This window comes from Podarcis melisellensis (genome assembly GCF_964234715.1).
Source record: "Podarcis melisellensis genome assembly, chromosome: 9".
In the NCBI taxonomy this organism is placed as follows: domain Eukaryota; kingdom Metazoa; phylum Chordata; class Lepidosauria; order Squamata; family Lacertidae; genus Podarcis; species Podarcis melisellensis.
The window spans coordinates 36,079,299-36,102,350 of record NC_138541.1 but is presented as its reverse complement, the minus strand read 5'-3'; the positions used below and the strand labels follow the sequence as shown (position 1 = coordinate 36,102,350).

The window sequence follows — 23,052 nt, the reverse complement described above, 5'->3', positions numbered from 1 at the left end:
CCCCAGCCCCCAGAGCAGGCTGCTATCCGCAAGCTTTGGGAGCCCGGCGGGAACTCCCGCCGGTCTCCCCAGGCTTGTGGATAGCAGCCCGGGGCGCGCTCAACTGCGCTCCCCGGGTTTCGGGCTGCAGGCTGCTGTGCGCAAGCCTTGGGAGCCCAGCAGGAAGTCGCGCCAGGCTCCCAAGGCTTGCGGAGAGCTTCCTGAAGCCTGGAGAGCGAGAGGGGTTGGTGCGCACCGACCCCTCATGCTCTCCAGGCTTTAGCGAAAGCCTGCATTTGCCCCATAGGATGCACACACATTTCCCCTTCATTTTTGGAGGGGAAAAAGTGCATCGTATAGGGCGAAAAATACGGTAAGTTAAGAAAGCCTAGTTTGTACAACAATCAAGCAATCAGTACCAACCACTGCAAAAGATGTTTGCATGTAAGTGAATGCAACAGACCTCTCAGGAACTGTACTTACCTTTGAGATTTTTCTTTGCCTATTTCTTACTCCACATTAACAATTAGTGTCAGCACCTCTAGGTTTATCTCGGTCACTGTTAAAATAGACAACTGTAAAAGCCACTTTGTATTGCTACTTCTGAACCCAACAAATCTTGAGCCATGAGTTTCAACATTATTCATGCAGAAAGAAAGGGACAACATATAAAAAAGTTAGTGACCAGTAAATGAAGCCTATTTTTTATTTCAAGTGTTAATGGTAAAAAAAAGTTCAGCACAGCTGTTTTATTTAAAAAAGTGAAACTACATTACTATTCTTCTAGTTCAGTAAGTAAACACATGAACCCAATGTCCTTTAATGACATAATAGTTGAGAATTGTACAGTACATCTTATGAAGACCCGTAAAATTAAAGAACTACTTTAAAGTTAGTGATAAAAACTTAGAATTCACAGCTTTAACTTCTTTTTCCTCCCTCTACCATCAGGAGTACCGTCCAGCTTACGTTTCTGCACCTGGATAGGGATTGAAAGATTAGATTTTAGCCATTAGTCATAAGTTAATTGGTCATGATCCAAAGGACCAGAGAACTACACTGAATAAGCAGAAGAGTACTTTCGATCAGAGGAGTTTGAACGCACCTTTTGAAATGGCACAGAGAGTCTGTTAAAAAGAAAGTCAAAATTCCAGTGGCACAAACCCCCAGAGAGAGCCTTTGGAAGCAGCTACAGAGGCCAGAGTACACATGTTCCTTCAGGGGATGATTTGGTCAAAGATTCAGATACAGAAAGTGACTGTTTTCAAATTATGTGCCAAAATCAACAGGTTCTCTTCACATAAATCACTTGTAACAAATTCATATTTTACACTCACCAAAGATGGCTTTGGGCCCCGTTTTTTCTTCTCTGCCTTCTCTTTTTCTTCTAATTCCATGTTTTCTCTTTCAATCAAAGTGATCAAGGTGTTGCATCGTCTTTGCAGCTCCTGAGTCATGAATAAGGAAACAGGCCCAATTATATAGTAGCCACAACACACAAAAAGTTCACACAACTACATCCTATTTCCAGTAGTCCCTGAATCAATCTGTGCTGAAGAAAAGAGCAGCTTGAAAAAGCCAACATTACATAAGTAGAGGGAAGAATGAATATGATCAAGGTAGAGCCCACTAGCACAGTGCTGTGGCCATTAAGTGAACTCTTAACAAGGAGGGTGTATATATCATTTTTGAAAAATCAGTCATAGGTTTGATTTCTGCAAGTGGTGTCTATCATATACAGAGGTGACTAAGAAGCTTCCCAGTTTGGGGGATGGGAAGAAAAGAGATAGGAAGGGGCCCATAAGTCCCTCAACCAACAGCACCACTGGACTTTAATAAATAACCACATTGGTGAATACAGCATTAGTGAGGTTAGCCTATACATATTTTAAGTAGACATGTGACACCTTGACTTATAGCCACATAAGCTTACTTCATCAGTGTGCATATTTTTAGAGTGAGCCTACAAAAGACCCTCACGGTAAACTTGCCAAAAATAGGGGCAAACGCTGTAAGTACACAGGAGACAAGGCCCTAGTTGAAACAGTTTGTTCATTTTGGCCTGTGGCTGCTAACGCCAAAGCAGGTTCCAGTGTGGAAGACAACAGCTTTAGTTCTCTGAAACACAGTTTCTGAAGAGGTTCCCTTCAGAAGACATTGATACATTCGAACTAATACGTACCATTGCAGTTCTAGACTTGAGGAACCAATCAAATCTGAATTGGGGAGAGTTGCGAATACATTGCCTCAACTCATCATAAACATTTTCTTTGTCAAATCCTAGCTTGTGAAGCATGCAGATTAAAAAGCGATCTTCCTCTTCCGTATAATTCTTTCCTTTGTTAGTGCCATACGATATCCTCAGCTGGTGAAAAGGTGCTTTGTACCTGCCAATCTAAGAAGAAACCATTTAATGCACAGAGCTAGACATGCATCAGTGTACTGCAGGATAGAGACATGACCCACAGCTCCATATCACTTTGAAATATGATTTAAGTTATACATAACTACACTTTTCTAGCAACACTGAAAGCATCATTTGTAGAAAATCAGCCTGTAAAACTCAACCCACTTTTTAATGAGCTATATTTTACAGTGGTGCCTCGCTAGACGAAAAGAATCCGTTCCGCGATTCTCTTCGTCTAGCGGTTTTTTTCGTCTTGCGAAGCAAGCCCATTGACAGCTTAGCGGATTAGTGCTAGAGCTGTCAAGCGGCTTACAGCGATCAGCAGTTAAGCGGCTTATCAGCGGAACAGCTGATAAGCGGTTTAGCGGCTTAGGAAAAGGGCAAAAAAACAAACGCCAGGGGACGCAAGATTTTTTCATCTTGTGAAGCAACCCCATAGGGAAATTCGTTTTGCGAAGCGCCTCCAAAACGGAAAACTCTTTCATCTAGCGGGTTTTTCGTCTTGCGAGGCGTTCGTCTTGCGGGGCACCACTGTATTTCTAATTGTGGATAATAGACTGTTTTCAAATTTGAAGAGGAGTAAACTATTCAGACAGTAATGGAGAATTAAATCTGAAACACCAAGAGCACTTTACAGTTTCGTGACTTAAGACATGTCAAGCTTAACTTCTGAAATACAGAAAAAGTAACTTGAAGAGAATAGGAAAGACAACATTTAAATGAAATTAAGTAGTATAATATATCATTACCCTGAAATGTCAGTGTAATTAAAAAGAAAGAATATATAATTACCTTTGTGTCAAGTGCCTTTTTAATACTGATCCGCCTTTGAATTCGAGCTTCACCTCTTTCAATCTGTGCCATTATCTTTTCTATATCCTGGAGTTCATTACATCGTTCCCAGAAAACAGCTGGGGGGGGGAATTATTTGCTAGTTACATCTTATGAAAAGTTCATCAGTTTCATAATCTTAATTAGGTTAAATAAATATGAATTTATAGCTACTGATATGTAAACAAGTCAGAGCTAGTATGATGTAACAATTGGTGTTGGACTATGACCTGGTAAAATGAGTTCAAATCCTCACCCAGCAATGAAGTTCAATAGGTGACCTTGAGCCAGTCAACATCTCTCAGCGTAGCCTACCTCACAGGGCTGTTGTGAGGATGAAACGGGAAGGATGGGGGAGGCGAACCATGCTTACCACCTCAAGCTCCTTGAAAGAAACTGGTGCAAGGAACTTTCATTTTATGCTTATATAATGTATGTGTTGCAGCTTTATGTGCAATACCAATTTTTTTTATAAAAAAAAATGATGCAAAAAAGGCACACACAGGGGGGAAAAATAAGAAAATGATGCATGCATGCAGGGAAAAGGTGGAAGAGAGCAGAGAAAAACAGCCAGCAGTCTTTGTGAGAGTAACCAGATGCAGAAGAGGTAGCTAGAGAATAGAGCTGGGTGATACCTGGTTTTCAACAGCTAAATAGTGCAATGTGCAATATATCACGATGTCTGGGGTGGTTAACCCTTTTGGCCTGGCAGGCCAGGTGTTTGGGAAGTGCTGCACACAGAAAAGAGCAAGCTTTGCCTTCCTTGTGCTTGAGAGGCGCAGAGCTTGCAAAGCACCTTGGCACAGTGCATCCTAAGCACCTGGAAACCAGTGGGTTATCAGGCACTTATGAAGTACTTTGAAAGGGGCTTTGCAGGCACTGTCAACTGGCCTTTTTGAGAAAACCCCACCTTCACCTTCACCACAAACACTATAAATGACGTCAGGTGTAGGTAGGGCAGGACACTGGGCTTGCCAGTAGCAGATTTGCAGGCCTAATGGGGAGAACCAACCAGCCAATTATTTCCCACGCCCTTTATTTAGACAAATATTACCTTTAAAATACCCTGTTGAATAGAAAACTGGCATTTTAATCCATTTTACAGTGAATAAATCTCAAAACAGATTTTATGGCTGACTCAGTTGTTTTTAAGATTTCATGGGGAAAAATTCCCAAAAAACTCAAAAGTGGTATTTAGGCTATGGTCAAGTACTCACTTGCCTAGGAGTAAGGTCCATTGAACTCAGTGGAGCTTATTTTTGAATAGACATGTATACGCATGCATGTCTATTCAGACATAAAATCATTCACAGAACTTCTCACAAGAAAACATAAGTTACCAGAATATTCAATGACTTCCTCTGGAGTTTTTCCTTCTACTTCCCGGGCTATATTTTCAATGTCATCACGGCCCCATTTTTCATTAGCTTTGATGAATTGATTGAAGTCTCTCTTATTCCAATTTGTGAACCCCTTAAGAAATAACAAGATAGGTATTTAGAATTTTCATGTTTCTTTCAAAGACATAGCTTGATTGGGTCATCAGCTGCCTTGAGAACTTTCTAACTAACTTAAGGGAGTTAAAACTTTGAAAACAGTGTTCTCTCTAAGTGACCCAGATTAAGCTTTATTTATCATGTAAATTTGTATCCTACCGCCTTTTAATGTAAAACAATTCCAGGGTAGCTTACTACAAGATAAGAACTAAGAACAGCATCAGGAGAATACATAAAACAATTACTGATTAAAATCTGAAGGAATAAACAAAAACTAAATCTGTCTAGCATCAAAAACAGAAGGCACCAAGATAATCCTTTATGGGGACAGTGGGTTTTATTATTATTTATTAAAATATATACCCCACTTGATTGTAAAAAAACCTCAAAGTGTTTTACAAAAGAAAAAACAGTACTTTGAGTGCTTCTCAAAATCAGTTTTCTCTTTGTAGTATTGACAGAAATGAAATGAAATGTAGACTTAGCCAGAATATGTCATAGAAGGATGACCATACCTGGGTTAGTAACTTTTCTTTTTCTTCCAACTCTTCTTCATTAAGGGGCTCAGCTTCATCAATTTTAATTTGCTCTTCCTTTTGTGCCTGGGATGCATTGGGTAAGTCAGGATTACGAGGTACCTAAAATTTACCAGACATCACCAAATACTTAAACTAAGCTTTCTATATGAAAAATTATTTGACTTTGCTAAGATTAAAATAAGATAAACCAGTGGCAAATTATATAGCATAAAAAAAGAAATTTATTTAAATTAAGATGAAAAACAAAACATTGATCCTAATTTACCTTGTACCCAATGGTTTTTCTGTAATAAAGAATCTCTTTTTCCAACAGTTCAAACAAACGTGGTGGAAAGAACTGGAAATCCTGAACATTAGGCTGTTTTGGAGGGCGTGGTGCCTTAAAAAAAAGAGACACACAAATCAAAGAAAAGAAATCAAGGCTATTACACCATCAGGCCCACTAATACAGTAGGCAAATATTAGCAACTACAACCTCCCCAGAACAAGAACTACACAAGATACAAACTACAAATCATGCCAAAGGAAACAGCAGCAGAATAAATGTTTCTCAAATAATAGGACCTACCATGGCAGTCTGTCAAGAGTAGTAAACTTGTGTAGTATGCTTAATTTTACACAAAATGGGTATTTTGGAAAATAAAGGCTTTAACAAACTGATTCCACCCCACCCTCCCCATAGCAAATAAGCCAACTTTTTTCTGTTTATGTTCTGCTTTATGAATTAGCTTACTTTTGGTGCTTTTGGTTCACTGACACGAAGAGCTTCCCTGAAATAAGCATCAACAGCATAGTTTGCTTTTCTCTCACGCTTAGGTGGTTCAATCCACTCTGTAAATGCCATCTGCAATAAGCAATATTGTTGGTTAATGAAATATTAACCAGTCTACAGATCCCAACAACACTGCGTGAAATTCTAGTCACTAAAAGCCCCTCATTACCTTTTGCTTCTCTCTATAATCTTCTCCTTCAAAGTTATAGACACTTGACTCTGTATCCACCGTAAAATTTCTGAGTGAGCTTTCACCCATGTTGGAGAGTTTCTCATTCATTTCTGCAGTCTAAAAATACAAGAACCATTTTTTTTCAATAAACTTAATGCTTCATAACCAAATGAGAATTGCATGCAGTCAAGACAAAGCATTATTAGTGGTATTCAAATTTTGACCTGGAAAAAATGAAGCTCACATTTTATTCTGGTATAACATGCTAACTTACTTTCTTTGCCCCTCTTTCCAAAATACCATCAATATCTTCATCTGTAATTTCACTCTCCTTTGAAGCAAAGACATGGGTAGCTCCATGCCTAATCATCTGCAACATTTCATCTTTCCCCAGTTTGTTCAGATTTTGATCCACTAGTCTTCCTGAATATGAAAAATGTTGTTAAGAAACAGAATGTAACACTAAAAGTCAAGTACTTTGAAATCTGCTGTCATAAGAATGTTTTTAATTTTCTGTTTTGAAATCTGGTCAGCCATAGAAGCAGTGCTATTATTTGAAATGTCATTTCTATTGTATTCCCAACGATGCTCAGCAAACACTTTTGATTAAATAAGTTTGAGTGCACTCAATCTTTAAACACTCTACTTTTGCCTATGCAGTGCAGTTTACATTCTTTTTTTCATAGAAAAAAGAGATTTTCTGAAACAATACACAATACTTGAGACAACAGGTGAACTTCACTATAACCTATAGAAAACAAGTAATATTTAAAAACTTGGATCTCTTTCTTTCTGCCTGACAACATGTAATGTCTGATAATAGCTTCATAATAATTACAGACCATACTTTCTGAAACCACTTTCATTAAAGGTATTTTTGTAGATTTCCTGGTTTTTGTGCAACTGAAATAATATTGGTCACTAAAACAATAAATTCTATGTAAATAAAAAGTATTTAATAGTACTGATTTAGCCCATGGAATACATCTCCCTAAGATTACTTAAACATTTTTCCTTTTTTTCTGGATTTAAAAAAGTCAAAAGTAATTCTTCACACAGCGCAGTTTAAAACTGTAGTATTTCTTGCTAACATCTGGGCAGCTTCGAAAGGGGATGAAATAAATTCATGGAAGAAATGGCTATTAATTTCTACTAGTAATGAAGTGCTCTATAAGATGCACTTTTCCCCTCCTAAAAAGTAATGGGTACATCTTATGGAGCGAATGCAGGCGGCAGGCTCTGCTCAGCGCTCCCTTTAAAGAGTGTGCGGAGTGTGCATGCGGCTCTTGGGGGCTTTTCCCCAAGGAGGGGGAGCCTTAGCCACATGCAGCCTCTCCTGGGCAGCAGGATGAAGGCTCCCCTTGCCCGGGAGAGGCTGCGCGTGGCTATCCCATAATCCAGGACAGCCAGCGGGATTGCTGCGCTGCGATCCCACTGGCTATCCTGGCTTCTGGGATTCAGAATATATTTTTTCTTGTTTTCCTCTTCCAAAAACTAGGTGCGTCTTATGGTCTGGTGCGTCTTATAGAGCAAAACATACTGTACAGTATATTTTAGCTTCAGTATGTGATGTAGTGTATCCTGAATACCAGTTGCCAGGAAACAGAGCAGGAGAGACATTGCACCAATGCCATGAGGCTCCAATAGGCATCTAATTGGCAACTTTGGAAAATAATGCTGAGCTAAATGGCCCTTTGGTCTGATCCAGTAGGGCTTTTCTTATGTTATGTCCACACACTACTACAAAATGTGTATCATATAACAGCTTCTTAACTTACTAAAAACACCCAGTATCAACCAATATCACTGTGCACACTTGTTGAAAGAAAAGCTAAGTTCTATTTACCTTGTTGAATAACTATGGAATCCAAGCGAAGTTTCATTTCTGCTCTTTCCACTATTCTTTCTTCTACAGTGTTGTCTGTAATAAACCTGAATACTCTAACAGTCTTTGTTTGACCAATTCTATGTGCTCGATCCTACAAAGAAAAGAACTCAGCATTTAAGTTATCCACAATAAAGCACTAGCAGTATATTGAACTATATTCATGCAACTCTGCATAACTTAAAATTTATTCATATGAATGTAGAAGCCAACATCTTGAACAACTTGATCAAAAATGATAACACTGAGAAAAACTTTCTTTTATTTATAAAAGTACTTGTATACTGCAATTCATAAAAAAAGAAGCAATTTACAAAAATTGAACATAATCCATACAATTAAAACAATATAAAATGTTAGACATCAGTCAGCTACTGCCAACTTGGGGAATAATTAACGATACTCCTGCAGATGATCTCAGTGTCTTATCTGGGATGTAAGTGTTCAGGGAATCCCTGAGTTACCCTGGACCTAAGTTGTTCAAGGCTTTATAAATCAATACAAGAACATTGAACCTGGATCAACAGTAGATAGTACAATTTTAAAATAGGCTCTTGTAGAGTCAACGTGTATAGCATGAAAATGTGTTCAAAAACAAAGCAGAAGGGAGATTCAAGTTCATGATTTCTAAGGTATTCTTATGAACCTTACCATAGCTTGTAGATCTACTTGAGGATTCCAGTCTGAATCATAAATGATTACAACATCAGCTGTAGCCAGATTGATTCCCAAACCACCAGCTCGTGTGCTCAGCATGAACACAAATTTTGAGCTTCCAGGTTCATTGTACGCATTAATGGAGGCCTATATAAAAAATGAGTCAGTCAGTACATCAATACTGGTTCATAAATTTTCAAATAGAAAAAATATTAAGCTTAATTCTTCTGAGCACCTACTTGTCTCTCATCATGAGGTGTCTGCCCATCAAGCCTACAATATTCATAGTTTCGCCACATGCAATAATCTTCTAAGATATCTAGGACTCTGGTCATCTGACTGAAGATTAGGACACGCGAATCTGTTCAAGATTTTAGAAGATAGTTCAAAGTAAACCACACTCTCAAACCAATTAGTGATCACTCAAGAATTTTAAGAAACAATTGCAAAACTTATGGCAATCCAGAAGTATACATCAAATACATAACTAAAAACATTAATTACACAATCACATACTATTTTTATGCATAAAGCAACTATGAAACCAATTTAGATCAGCTGTTCATCAGTGTTTGCAGAGGTGACATCATATGACTGACAGGTGGACCATCCATCAGGATTGACGGAGGAAGACGCATCCCTGGTCCCCACCAACAGGCAAATATTTGAACAGGTTTTATGATTTTGAAATATTGTACACAACATCTCCAGGAAGAAGGGCTGCCAGAAATGTTTAACTCCAGCACCTTGCACCTAAAGGAATATTTGCAACTAGTCAATTGTTTGAATAATGTTCAGGGTACAGAAAAGGCTTCTTCAGGAATAGTCTCAGTGCTATAATAAAGCTTAAGATTCCAAGATTTCACTAACAGGCAGACCCTACAAGTGTATAGTACTGTCTAGGATCTCAATACACCAATCTTGTTCCATTTAGTAGTAAAGACTGAAGATCACTAATATATTCCTACAAGGCACTACAAAAAGCCCAAACTGGGCAAATACTACCTTATCAAATAAGAAAAGAGGCAGTTTCCCACCTGCATTTACCAATAAGATAAACATGTTACCTTGTTCTTTCAATTTTGGCAACAGTTTGTCCAAGACAACCATTTTGCCACTGTTAGTAACCAAATGCATATCTGTTGTGTAAGGTGGGCCAGGCTCTGCTCCATCAAACAGGTATGGATGATTACAACATTTTCGCAACTGCATAAGAATGTTCAGTAATCTCATTTTGTCCAGTTTTCCAGCAGAATTCAATATATCAATGTCCTTCATTAAGATTCTTGTATACCTGTATGGAAAGAGTAAGGCAACTGAGAATCATGTCATACAAAGAGTTTTCATACACAACCAGCAAGATTAAGTATTTTGTTCATTAATTTCTTATTAATTTCAATTACTTACCATTCTCTCTGCATTTTGCTGAGACCTACATATATTTTAACTTCCTTTTTTGGAGGCAAACTTTTCTCTACTTCAGCCTTAATACGACGTAAGAGAAATGGTCGTAGTACCTACCAAAAACACAAAAAGCAGCACATGACTTCAAATTGCAGCACTACACACAAACTTGTTCATATTACCGATACTTCAGAACTAGATTGCTTTCCACCTCCTTTCAATATGACAGGCTGTATGTGCTGTAGGCATTCTATACATATGTAAGATACAAAATATGCAAACAAATAATTCTGTCTGCATACAAGTGTATGTCTGATTTCTGGTTCCAAATACAGTGCCATACTTTGTATCAGAGGCTTCCCAACGATATTAAGTGGCAATTGAACCCAATATCTTATTAGCCCCAATATCTACAGTAAATCAATTTTTGTAAAATATCAACTGAAGCTTACAAGCAGAAAATTATTCACCTCCCAAGTACAATGCATATAGAAAGTTGATTGTGGTACATAGAATAGTAGAAACATTCCTGTGAAGTTCAATGGATTAAACAAACTGATAGTATAATTAAAATCTCACCATATGGAGCCGTTCCACTAATTTTTGATCCCCAAGACAGTTGTTTGTATCAAACCATGAATCAAAATCCTGTATTAAAGCATTAAAAAGTTATAATCAGTCACATTTCAGAGTAAGATTACCCATTATTTGTCTAAGAACAAAAATTGGTATTTATTTCTGTTATGTAGTTCTGCAAAGGCTAAATCCAGGTTTTCAGGAAGCATACATAACTCTTCTAGTTCAAGCTTTCCTTGCGAAGTTGTAAGAATGTTCTGGCTCTGTTCCTGATGAATTAAGAGACAGAATATGCTGCAGATTCCCTTCAGATAAATATTTGAAAATTAGGTGCTAGGCACTCATTAACTCACAACTCCTACCTTTCTTGCACTAACCATGACTTCACATAACACATGCACTGACACAAGCAATGGATAATACAATCCAACTTCCTGCCCAGCAATGCTTTACAAACCTACTTTATGCTAGTTTCACAGCTGACATTGGTTCACATATAATGCAAAAACAGAGCCAAAGTAAAGACTGCATTGGGAGGAGGAAAAGTTACACTGGAAAGTAATGTTCACAAGGCTCCTATTTGCAAACCATAGTTTTGTAAAAAGTCAAAACTACACCTGCCACTAGCCAGATAAGTCAATTTCCATGTCCAAATACAAAGTAGCCCAATCAGCATCAATAAGGGATTATTTCTGCCTTATGGGCATTTGAAGATTCTAGAGACCTGCATTGGTTTGTTCATTAGCATAAATACATAAAAGGTATTCTCTCAAATAGAAAGTCTTTCCACTTTTTCAAATTATTTACATAGCATAGAATGTATTTTTTTAAAAAAAAATTCTAGGTAAATATGCTTTCACTAATTCTTTGTTTTATCAACTATAATTTTCCTGGAAAATAATATTATATTTCTGAATAATCCCAAGGAGTTCATCCGGGGCAAGATGATAAAGTTTGCTTCGTGAAATACTAAGGATGCTTATTGCCATTACTCTGACAATTATAAGTACATTTGAGAAGTTTTGTGGCTGACAAAATTTCACCTACACCACCTTCCCCAAACGTGCTGCCCTCCAGACATTTTGAACTACAAACTCCCATAAGTCACAGTCAGTGGGTTGGGGAAGGTTGCTATATACGCAAACCACCAAGCATTATAAGAGACCTCTCATGAATGTGCACAGCAAATATAAGTAATCAACAGTATTTGATAGGCAAGATTAAAGTGAATTTTACAAGTTGCAAACCCTTACATCAGCTGAATTAAAGACGTCTGGCAGTAAAAAGTTAAGAAGTGCCCAAAGTTCATGCAAGTTGTTCTGTAATGGTGTTCCAGTTAACAGTAGTCTATTTGTAGTCTTGAACTCTCTCACAATTTCTGACAACTGAAAGAAAAATGCATATATATATTTTAAACTTGAAGAAATGTTTTTTTGCATGATTTAAATATTTACATCCACTGGGTGTTTCAAAATACCTTTGATTTTTCATTTTTGATCCTGTGAGCTTCATCAATAACAAGGTATCTCCAGTTAAATTTTTTGAACACCGATTTCTCTTTAATGAGCATTTCATATGATGTTACACAGACATCCCATTCACCAGGCAACAATACATCTCGCACAAATGCAGCCTATTCATAAGAGGGAGAGAAATGATTTGAAAAACTGTAAAAATACAACTATTATTTCACATATTTCACAAAGTACCTTGGTCACCTCAGGTTTGATGCTGGTTCTTAAAAGTATTTCTCTAGACCAGGGCAGTCCAACTTTCCATACCAAGTGGGCTGCAAGAGTACTTCAACACAGAACCTGCAGGCCCACACAGAATTAAATTTCCAAATCATAAATTAAAAGTGTTTGTAATATATTTATTATAATATACACAATTAATAATGTATGCACTTTCATTAACAATGCATGACACAAAAACTTTTTTTTAAGGCTTTAAGATGATTTTTATTGAATGCTGCCAAAGTCCCCATGGGCGAAATGTAGCCTGTGGGCCGTGAGTTGGACCACCCTACTCTAGATCATCTTAAAATGTTCTGCAAATTCAGGATGATATAGAATTAAAGCCTGTGGGATGCGGAGAATGTGGGGTTCTGGGTGGTATCTTTCCTGATTCAGCACACTTGTCCTTCCCCCCCCCCCCATCCTACCACATCAGAACTTAAAAGAAAGCTGGTGCATTAGAATCCAAGAACCTGAGTCACAGTCTCTGGAAATCTGTTTGTTAATAACACATAGTTTGTTGCTGAGTTTAGCTGTTGTTTGTTTTAAACTAAGAGCCCTGGTTTATATATTCTGCTAAACAAAGATGCTTTGAAAGTGAAACTAAACTTAGCAAACGTCCTTCTCTTGGGAACATAAAATGAGAAATGGGAGGACGAGAACAAAAGCTTATTTCACTCAAGGTAATCCACATGGTACTAAATCTTGGTTTAGCATTATGTGCTAACTACACCAGAAAATTTTAGGGAAACACTGAGGTGGTTCATACTCACTCGCTGGTCTTTGTCACCTATCAGACATACTGCCCGAAGAGTTGGCACCCATCTTTTAAACTCACTCATCCAGTTATGTAAAGTTGATTTGGGAACTAATACCATATGAGGACCAGGAATATTTCTGTAGTGTTTCATATACCCAAGGAGAGAAATTGTTTGCAGTGTCTTTCCCAGACCCTATTAACAGAACATGTATAAAGTTAACTTGAGAAGTTTCCAGTCACCAAGATAAAATACCTAATATATACATAGGTAGGGGGTTAGACTAGAGTACCCTCAGGATCCCTTCCAATTCTATGAGTTATATGTCTTCTCCCTTAAATATTCTTACTAGCCAAAAAGACACAACGAACAACAGAAATGTCATCTACTCAAGACAGAACATGTATAAAGAAGACATCCAAACACAGCTAATTCCCTTAAAAACACATTTTTGAAGCTGTCTATGTTTGCAAAACTTTCAATCAGTGCACAGGCATGTTTAATTTCTCTTTCAGCTCTGCTAGACAGGATTTGTCCATCATCCAAATTATCAGGTGCACATTTTTCTTAATCATCTTCTCCAACTATATGCTGCATTTCTCAATATAACGTGTCACATGCCTTAGAAGCTGTATCACTTAAAGCGAATTTGGAAGCAACTTAGTCTGGAAGCAACTTTCAGCTGCTTGCCAGAAGTAGGAACAGAAGTGAGGGCATGTTGATGCCAGTTTCTCAAGCTTCTTGAATGTTAATTATCCAACAGATGGAAACATCTTCCTACAGTCTCAGAATATAGGCCTTTCTAAATGTGAAACACTCTTAACCAGAAAAGCAGCAATTTGAGTGCCTACATTGTTCTACAGAACAAAAAAGATATTCTCTAGTTGGATTTTACTGAGGCAAATCAGCATATGAATGTCATTATGTACTGTAAAGTGAACTGTTGTTATTTGCATTTGCTGTTATGCATCTAGTTTAATGTCAGATTTAGCCACAATGTAGTACAAAGATTCTAACAAAAAGAATGTAGTCACTATTTCAGTTTAGTATGATTACATCTAATTTAAATTTGATAATCTCAGACAAAATCAGTTGTTGAACATACCATTTCATCTGCTAAGATACCATTGATGCCATTTTCATACAAAGAAATGAGCCAATTCAACCCTCGGACTTGATAATCACGCAGTTTGCCCCATTTTACATCTGAAACAAAAACAGTATACAGTATGAAATAGTTAAAGTCACCATTAATAATACTTCCAATGATCAAGAAGAAAACTTATGTTTTCTTATATATCCTCTTATGAGGATATAAGAATATTTTAGTATATATCCTAGCAGTGAGCATGGAAATCCTTGGGGGCACCAGGACCAGAGACGGCTCAGCTGCAACAGCAACTAGGGTACCCAGAAGAGTTTCTCTCAGTTCTGCCTGCAGATTTGCCGAACCTCAAGTTTTGGTCAAATGTCCTTGTTAGCCATAGCACAATACTTCCACAGGGAAGCCAATCAACACAGATGAGAGAGAAAGCTATCCCAATTATCTACTTTTAAAAAAAACAAACACACAGTTTAGCTGGTGCACTGTAATGATAGCAAATTCCTCTTGGCAACGAACATGAAACACACCAGGGGAATAAACCAAGTATTATAAAGGATCCAAACAGACTATGTACACACTGCCCAAACAGATCACTACATTTTTATTACCTACAATTACTTTTGGTTGGTCGATATTTGGCAAATGTAAGGGTTTCTGTAAAATTTGGCAGAAAGCATTCTCTATTTTAGTTTTAAAATACCGTATTTTTCCATGTATAAGACTAGGTTTTTTTCCCTTAAAAATAATGTCAAAATTTAGGGGGCGTTTTATACTCTGGCTCATCTCCCCTCATTTTCTTAAATCTGAGTCCCCCAAAATGGGGAGCGTCTTATATATGGGGGCATCTTATAGATGAAAAAATACAGTAAGTAATTGATATTGTACCACAAAGAGCAAAAGCCACTACATACATGATGGAGAGTCTTCAAAGCGGGTGCAGACATTAGTGGTCTTTGAGCTTTCTGTTAACAGCTCCTCATCCTCTTCCTGTTCAGTTCTGCGATGGCGGTAGCTAAAAACAATGCATCAGTCTAAGTATGCAGCAACTACCGTGTATACCAAAACACTCTAAGAAGCTTATTGCCCGAGAAGCATAACACAAGTACAAGGAAGACCCTTGCCACTCTTTCCACTTCCATGTCCCAACTGGAGAGGAAAATAGTAGTAAATGACAGGTTGCAGAAGTGAGCTCTCATTCCCTTCTCCAATCCCAAACTGAAAAGAGCAGCAGGAGACTGTCCCAGAACTCATGGAGTTGCAAGCACAAGGTCAGGAACAACAGCCTGCTCCCCTCACAGGCAGTATCTGGTAGCCATCAATTTTGAGCTGGCTACAAGCCAGGCAATATCTGTGAACCCTTGCAATACCTAAATACCCTGATCTATGTATACCTGCATTTAAAAGATTATTTCCCCAGTCATGTGATGCTAGTAAACATTGACTTTGTTTTTAGGAAGTTGTCTACACTATGGAATAAACTTAAAAGAAAAAGAGTTTACAGACAAGTGGCTTTCTTTAGAATTGTGCTTATACATTGGAGTTCATTTTTTTTTTAAAAAAACTACCTCACCACTTTTTATGCTCTAGATTGACACTTGTCTGTAAAAAGGATAATAATTTCAGTCATAATCAACAGATTGGGTAGTACTCACTCGCCAACTGATAGGAGATTTTGTTTTTCATCCTTCTTTATTCGTGGCCGTCCTGGTTTCATTTTCAAGGGTGAAGTTGGAGTCTTTTGAGCAGCAGGCTGAATGAAATGAGCAAACAATTCTGTTTGCTTCAACAGATACTCAAATCTGTTTGCTCTGTCTGTTTGCTGGAATAAGAATGAAAAACATAAGCAAAGATGCAAGCAGGATTCTAGAATTACATTAGCTTTCAGAATGTCAGAATCAACTGCATATTGCCCCATCTAAAAACATCCTTCCTGTTTAGGCTAAGAACATCTAAAGTTGTACACACACTAAACATTCAACCCTAGTTCTGAAGACAACTCTTTTTGACATCAAGTTCATTGCCATGGTTAAAAAGCTAACATGTTGTCAATGTTTCTACTGGGGGGGAGGGAGAGATGCAAATTTTATCTTTAATTAACCCTCCAAGGTTGAAGAGTAGCTGAGCAAAGTTCAGAGGTTTGTTTTTTAAAAACACTAATATCTACTGAGTTCTCACATGCACCATTAACTGAAAAGATGTAAATGAACATTTAATCTAACTGCTGAAGGCTTGAGATGCTATGTGTGTTCTTTCCTGTAGTTAAAAATGTGCAACCACACTGCTAGTAGGAATGCTAGTCATTATCTGAAATTTTTCACTTCATTTCATAAATAATTATTTTACTTCATTTCTGTGCCAGGTACATTATACGTATGCATTTTATAATTCTTGTTCCAAAGAAAGAATGCCTCCTCCAGTCAGGAGAAAACAGGTAGCAGATATTTCTACACATCAAATATTAACTGCTTAGACCATGAGATGAAACAGGTATGCAAATGGAGAACATAGCAACTGGTTCTTTAAGACTAGAAGACTACATACTTTCTTCTTTTCTGACTCTCCGCTGGCAGAATAATAGAGGATAACATGAAAGCTGTCTGGATATCCTACAGTGTTTGCAAGTTTAGAAACATGGCAGGATACTCAAGTGTCTGACTGTTACCTCTCTGTTTCTCAGGCAGATACGCACAGAAGACAGCAAATATCGCAAGTCCCTGTCATGCAAGTTGTCTTTCAACCCTTCTGACAAGACAGGGTGGGAGGACAGGAGAAAGCAGACAGGAAAGGAAAGGATGTCCAAGCCTGACATAAAAGCAGCTATTTAGTCTCTAAGCATCAGCAGTGGTCCCACCTGGCTCTCTCCATTCTTTCAGAGCCTTTTATTCTTAAGGTAATAGGTATTGAGAAACCCAGGTGGAGACATCAGTGCCCTTCAAAAACTATCACCTACCTAGGTGCCAGGTCACATGTTTCACAACTGTCCTTTTCCCCTTATGGGAAATTCTAATTCCTAGTTCATAAGAAGGGGGACCAGGATGTAATTGCACTCGACTTGTGGAAGCATCTTCTTGTTATTAGCACAACTGTCCCTACCACATTGAGTCTATGAATGGTGCAAGGTGGGGGAGGCCATGGAGAAGCAAGAGGTACAAATGAGAAACAGAAGAGATCTGTGGCACACAAAGGCAAGTGAGTAAGATAAACAATATTTTCTGCAATCTTATTTGCATTGTGATGTGAAATCTCAGACAAGAAGAGATTAACATCTTTATCAATCTTCTAAACCATCTAAACAATACTTATTAGTATAAAACTACAAACCATTTTCTCTTCATATGTAGGATCTGGTTCTTGGTTCTCTTTTTGTATTCCTGGAGATTCGTCATCAACCACATCCTGGAACATAAAAATTAAAAAGAGATACTTTGTTTTCTTTCTGCACCTCAAAACTTCACAAATGTATCAAGTATTTAAGAAGCAGGTAACCCAAAGTGGTGTTTCTCATGACAAGCTGCATATATCCACTATTTTGTCTTTTTGGCATGGTTATACAGTTATGATATCACTTCTGATCTATTGCCTACCCAATCTAATAACAGAGATGACAAACTACCATATTTTTCCATCTATAAGATGCCCCCATGTATAAGACAACATTTTGGGGACAACAACCAATCGCCAGTCCACCCTCTGCATTATCCGTGTATAAGACGCCCACTGATTTTTGACATTATTTTTTGGGGGGGACACCTAGTCTTATACACAGAAAAATATGGTATATTAACATTTGTTGTCTTGATCTCATGTACCTTTTAAGAATGTTGACTGTCCAATGTTTATTCCTTTCTCCCAATTTAGAATTATATAACCATCAAATTGCTGATCATACTGGGTCTTCTACTGAAAATTGTTAATCTAAATATTTTTTCCATTATTCATTGCAGAAAGTTTCAGTAGACATTTTGTAACTTTTAAATTGATAGATGAAGAATATTGTAGATAGTACGTTTCAGCATTTAATTCTCCACTCAATACAGGTACTATAGTAACATGGTAACAAGTATGATGGGAAAGAAAGACAGTAAGGGAGCTTTATAACACAATGTATTTCCAGTGCAATGTGAAATTTATTATATAGCTATCGGAACCTATATAAACATTTTCTTTCCCTATGGCCTATTTAGTGAACGCAAATTATAACCTGGGGGTGGGGGGGGAGAAGGAAGGCAGAAAAGAAAACAATACATATCACTTTAAGAGGAAAATTTATCAGGTCACAAGGAAATTTTAGTCAAAGAAAATAATTAATAAGAGTTCATTTTATTTAAAAGCTAATTTACTGACTACCAGTTCTCCAGTGCATTTGTTTTTAAATTGGACGATATAGTTTCAATGAAGTCTTCAAATACAGTCCTGCATGAAGCACTTTATGGCAATCCAAGTGGATTATCATCACACATGAATTGTCATGGCCAGAAAAGGAGCCAGTGGGCATACCCAAGTTTGTACGGTAATAAGAATGCTATTGGTCACTGTTGTTACACCAGCCATGAAGCTGAGTTTTTAGGGGCAGTGTAATCCCATCCCACACAGATTGCACACTAACTATGCTAAGTAGGTTTACTCCTGCGGGCAACAGCCCTCCAGGTGCTCTGTGCGTGTTTATGTGCACACGTGTGTTTCTTCACAGCTCTGCTACCTGCATTCCCCCGATTGATGCCAGAGATTGGATCTGGGACATCTAGCATGCCAGGCATTTTCCACTGAACTGTGGCCCCAGTCAATATTTTTTGGGGAGTAATATTGAGGAGGTAAGATGTAGCAATGGATTTAAGCTTGAATAATGCCTCGCTTTTAAGTCATTTAAGTTACAAACAATCTTAAAATTCCCTGTCTTGTAAACTGTCCCGTCTGTCATCTTCAGATGAAGGATGGCATTATAAACAAACAAACAAACTGTTCCAAATCCAGATCCTGTCAGGATTAAGTTTCAGTTTGTTCATCCAATCTTCAATTGCATTCCCAGGATTAAACAATGACAGCTAGAGTTGGTTACTAGCAGCATACTGATATCACTGTACCCAACAATTTCATGTTTTGTAACACAGGAAATAAAATGGAACATTTGCACAACCCACAAGCCAGCAACCATGGGGTAGAACCCAGACCACCTCTTGCTCCAATCACTTTAAGACTCCAACCTGGAAAAGTTATCATAGTTATATATTTGAAGAAGAAGAAAGACACTGAGGAGATCTGTAAGAGTCAACAGGGATGACTTTTCCCATCCATTTCTCCTATAAAACCAGATCTAGTTCAGTATCATGCAAAGAAATCCTGGCATTTGAGAGAAACTACACATTTCAATATCTAAAGGAAGAATTGACACTAGAGTGACGTTATTAAAATCAGTTGGATCTACTGAGGACTACCCTTTAGGAGCAGACAGGGACTGTAGGAACCACTCTCTCTCATCAAGGAGGCATATAGCAGCACCTCCACTATGAAGCATACTATATTCCTATGACATATGTATTTAACCAGGGTGAGCATGGATACTTTTCGATTTGTACAGCCCAATGATGTGGACAGGATTATTGGCAATGTGAGAGCTAGATCCTTGGCCTTCCTGGCTCATTAAAAAGGCCAGTGGGAGAATGGCTGAGTGGGTAAAGAGAGGGTAAATGCCTCCTTACAACAAGGAAGGGTTCCAGCATGCCCAAAGGAGGCAGTTATAAAACCTCTATGGAAAAAGCCCTCCATGAATTCCACCATATTGGATAATCAGCTGCCTGTTCTCAATATTCCCTTTCAGGGCAAGATACTGGAGTGTGTTGTGGTATCTGAACTCTAGTGGTTCTGAGATTCAACAGATTATCTTGGAGCATTTCAAACTGGTTTCAGGCCTGGTTATGGGACAGAAACAGCTTTGGTTGCCTTCATGGATGACATGCAAGAAACTATACAGGAGGAGTATGTCCCTGTTGGTTCTGCTGGACCTTTCAGTGGCTTTTACACCATCAATCATGGTATCCTTCTGAGTCACCTTTCTGAGATGGGACTTGGGGGCACTATTTTACAATGGCTCTGTTCCTTTCTGGAGGGGCAAACCTAGAAGGTGGCGCTGAGGGATTCCTGTTTGAACCTTGGCTGTTAGTTAGTGATGTTCTTCAGGGTTCTGTCCTATTCCCATGGCTATGGAACTTAAAACAAATTCCTGAGCCGCAGCAGGTGAAGGACCCTAATCATTAACACTAACATCCCCACTTGATCCCTCAACATGTTAAGAAAGGTAAAATGATCAGCTTCACAACCATACAAGGCACCTACTACCTATTGTTATTATCCCGCCCCCCTTGTTTAAATCAGGTGGTTCAACAACTTGCAGCCCTTGTGTTTGTCTGTATGAGTAGAACTTTTAGTCTATTAGCTGTTGCTGTATATTAACCGCCAATATAGTTATATAAGGCAAGATTACACAACAGAACAGAAAAACACCGAAGACAAAACTATGAGGCTGCAAGTACCAGGAAGTAAGTCCTTTTGAAAACAGTAGGATCAGGTTTTTAACAGTCCCATATTTCCCCATATTAGGAAAATGTATATAAACTAGAAACAGGTGCACAAATGATAATACAACATGGTACCAAACAAAAGAAAATGTATGCAACATCACCATTAGTGGTGGGGTAAACGCATACAAATGACTTTTCATTCTTTTCGTGGGCACAAAATATCTATCGTTATCCATTCCACCTGAGAACATCTGACCCGGGCCGGATGGACCACTTGTTATATCAAAGTATCCTAATGGAAGGCCAACCACTCTGGCTTTGTACCAGACACACAAGCATGAAAGACCTATAACAACCTAAAAAAACCAAGCAGGCCTTTTGTGTCGTATCTCCAGCACAGAACCAAAACAACCCTTCAAACTGCGTGCACGCATTGGAAGCAACGAATTCACTAATCGACCCAGTTTGCAAGTAGGGTAACTTTCGTGCGTAGTTCATCCTGATTTCACTTGTTTGAGACTCGCTTCCGACAAAGAACACCTTTAAGGATTGGGCCGTTTGAAGGGATCGCGGTGTGTGCGGAGAGGGAGGCTGCTTCCCTTGGAGGGATCTGTGCGCCCCCTTCCTCCCCCTCAGTTGCTTGCTTTGTCGGGCCGCTTGCCACGGCAAAGAAGCAGCGGAGGATCCCGCCTCCGGGAGAAAGGAAGGAAGGAGTCTCGTCGCTGGAGGTGCCAACCAACGCGCCCGCCTTCCTCAGAGGGGGAAAGCGAGGGCGGGAGGCGCTCCTGAGGCGAAGACCCAACGCACGTTGGCGGGGCTTCCCGAGGCGCTTCTGAGAAGAGCCGCTCCTCCTCCGCCTCCTCTCTCTCCTCCTCCTCTTCGCTATTGTCTCAGCCCCACGCGGCTCGGCTGGGGCCCAACCCGGCCGCTCTGAGGCACCGCCGACGAGAGAGACGCGGCGGCTACAACCGACGCTCCGGTCGAAGTAGAAGCGCGTTGAGGGGGCGGCACTGGACCGGCGCCGCGACACCTGCCCCCCCCCCCACCGCCGGATAGGGCGAGCGAAGAGCCTCCCCACCGACCGGGCAAGAACCGGCGACGAGGAGCTTCACACCTTCGCCGCTGCCCCCCTCCCCCCCTCATCCAGGCGCCGTTTCCCTTTTCGTTTCCTCACCGCTCCTTCGGCGTCTCCTCCGGGCGGCCCCTCGGCGGCGCCCGCCCCCGCGTTCTCCGCGACGGGAACCGAAGCGCCGGCAGGCAGGGAGCCGGCGTTCTCGTTCTCCTGCCCCGCCGCAGACATAATGGAAACCCCCGTCCACACACAAGAGGAGGCCTGGCTCGAAAACTCCGCCGCTTCAATATATGTATATATGAGGACGGGTCTCGCCGCTAGTTTCGCTCCGCGCGACTCGGGCCGGTCCTTCTTCTTTTATTCTTCTAGTTCTTCTTCTTCTTCTCCCACGGCCCCCTCTCGCCGCTGCCGCCCCGGCTTTCTCAGCGCGATCCCACCAACCAGGAACAGAGCCGGCTCTCGAGTCTCGCGAGACAGCCTCTCGAGGGCGGGCAGGCGGAGGAGAGGAAGGGGAGCCGAGACGCCGGCGCTCGGAGCACACGGACTCTGATTGGCTAAGAGACGAGAGAGGAGGCGGCACGGGACGCTGCCTCCGCGATTATTTTGGCGTGAGGGCGGAGGAGGAGGGATTTGGGGCCGCGCGCGCGTGTGTGAGCGCGATTCCGGAATCAACGAGGGAAGGGCGGGGACTGTGTTTGCGTCATTTGAGTAGCGGGGAGGGCCCGCGTTCGTTCTTTTCGCGCGTAGGGAGCGGGCCGGAAGGCGGGATGAGGCTTGGACACGCACATTAGGACGTTTTCACACATGATGTTGAAGGCACGTGCCAGAGTCTGTTTGGGTGCCTGCCATTTTTTAAAAAAAATAAAATAAAATACTTGTATTGCTTTATTTTATTTGCGAACCTCCGGCCTGCTGCTGTTGCGCATCTCTCAGATAACTAAAATATAACAACTTGAGGATGAGAAACAACAATATAAAACCACAACCCGACCCGATGTGGAAGCGAAACGGGGACAGCAGATTTATCAAGTGCGCCACATTAAAAACATTACCCGCCAAAGAAAGCGAAAGCCTGCCGGAGTTTGTTCGTTTTTAAAGACAGGAAGCGTGGCGAGGCAGTGCATTTCTTATTTAGATAAAGGGGTTTT

The 23,052-nt window shown here is 39.8% G+C and overlaps 1 protein-coding gene across 3 annotated transcripts; it reads right to left on the bottom strand.

The window, feature by feature from the left end:
- Nucleotides 1-656: 656 nt before the first annotated feature.
- On the bottom strand, nucleotides 657-22,431 carry SMARCA5 (SNF2 related chromatin remodeling ATPase 5). 3 transcript variants are annotated; one of them, XM_081925989.1, is made up of 24 exons: nucleotides 22,007-22,429; nucleotides 17,639-17,713; nucleotides 15,970-16,136; nucleotides 15,229-15,329; nucleotides 14,318-14,418; nucleotides 13,228-13,407; nucleotides 12,196-12,351; nucleotides 11,972-12,103; nucleotides 10,722-10,790; nucleotides 10,146-10,255; nucleotides 9,806-10,032; nucleotides 8,978-9,099; nucleotides 8,733-8,885; nucleotides 8,043-8,175; nucleotides 6,471-6,619; nucleotides 6,194-6,313; nucleotides 5,986-6,096; nucleotides 5,518-5,631; nucleotides 5,229-5,315; nucleotides 4,558-4,690; nucleotides 3,179-3,297; nucleotides 2,162-2,374; nucleotides 1,317-1,427; nucleotides 657-958 (listed from the first exon to the last, which is right to left on the bottom strand). In XM_081925989.1, the coding sequence occupies exons 1-24, from the start codon at nucleotides 22,130-22,132 to the stop codon at nucleotides 893-895; spliced, it is 3,075 nt and encodes a 1,024-aa protein (XP_081782115.1). In that variant the 5' UTR covers nucleotides 22,133-22,429; the 3' UTR covers nucleotides 657-892. The 3 variants fall into 3 exon arrangements, with proteins under 3 accessions (XP_081782115.1, XP_081782114.1, XP_081782113.1); XM_081925988.1 differs by having other exon boundaries at nucleotides 5,229-5,351; nucleotides 22,007-22,424; XM_081925987.1 differs by lacking the exon at nucleotides 657-958 and having other exon boundaries at nucleotides 1,041-1,427; nucleotides 5,229-5,351; nucleotides 22,007-22,431.
- Nucleotides 22,432-23,052: the final 621 nt, after the last annotated feature.

Bases quoted from the DNA above. Each gene is read 5' to 3' on its own strand.
- SMARCA5 (XM_081925987.1), bottom strand. From the start codon at position 22,132: ATGTCTGCGGCGGGGCAGGAGAACGAGAACGCCGGCTCCCTGCCTGCC. The intron at 16,137-17,638 runs GTTTGTAGTTTT...TTCTTATTCCAG, and splicing joins CTACATATGAAGAGAAAATG to CAAACAGACAGAGCAAACAG. The intron at 15,330-15,969 runs GTGAGTACTACC...CATTGTTTTTAG, and splicing joins AATCTCCTATCAGTTGGCGA to CTACCGCCATCGCAGAACTG.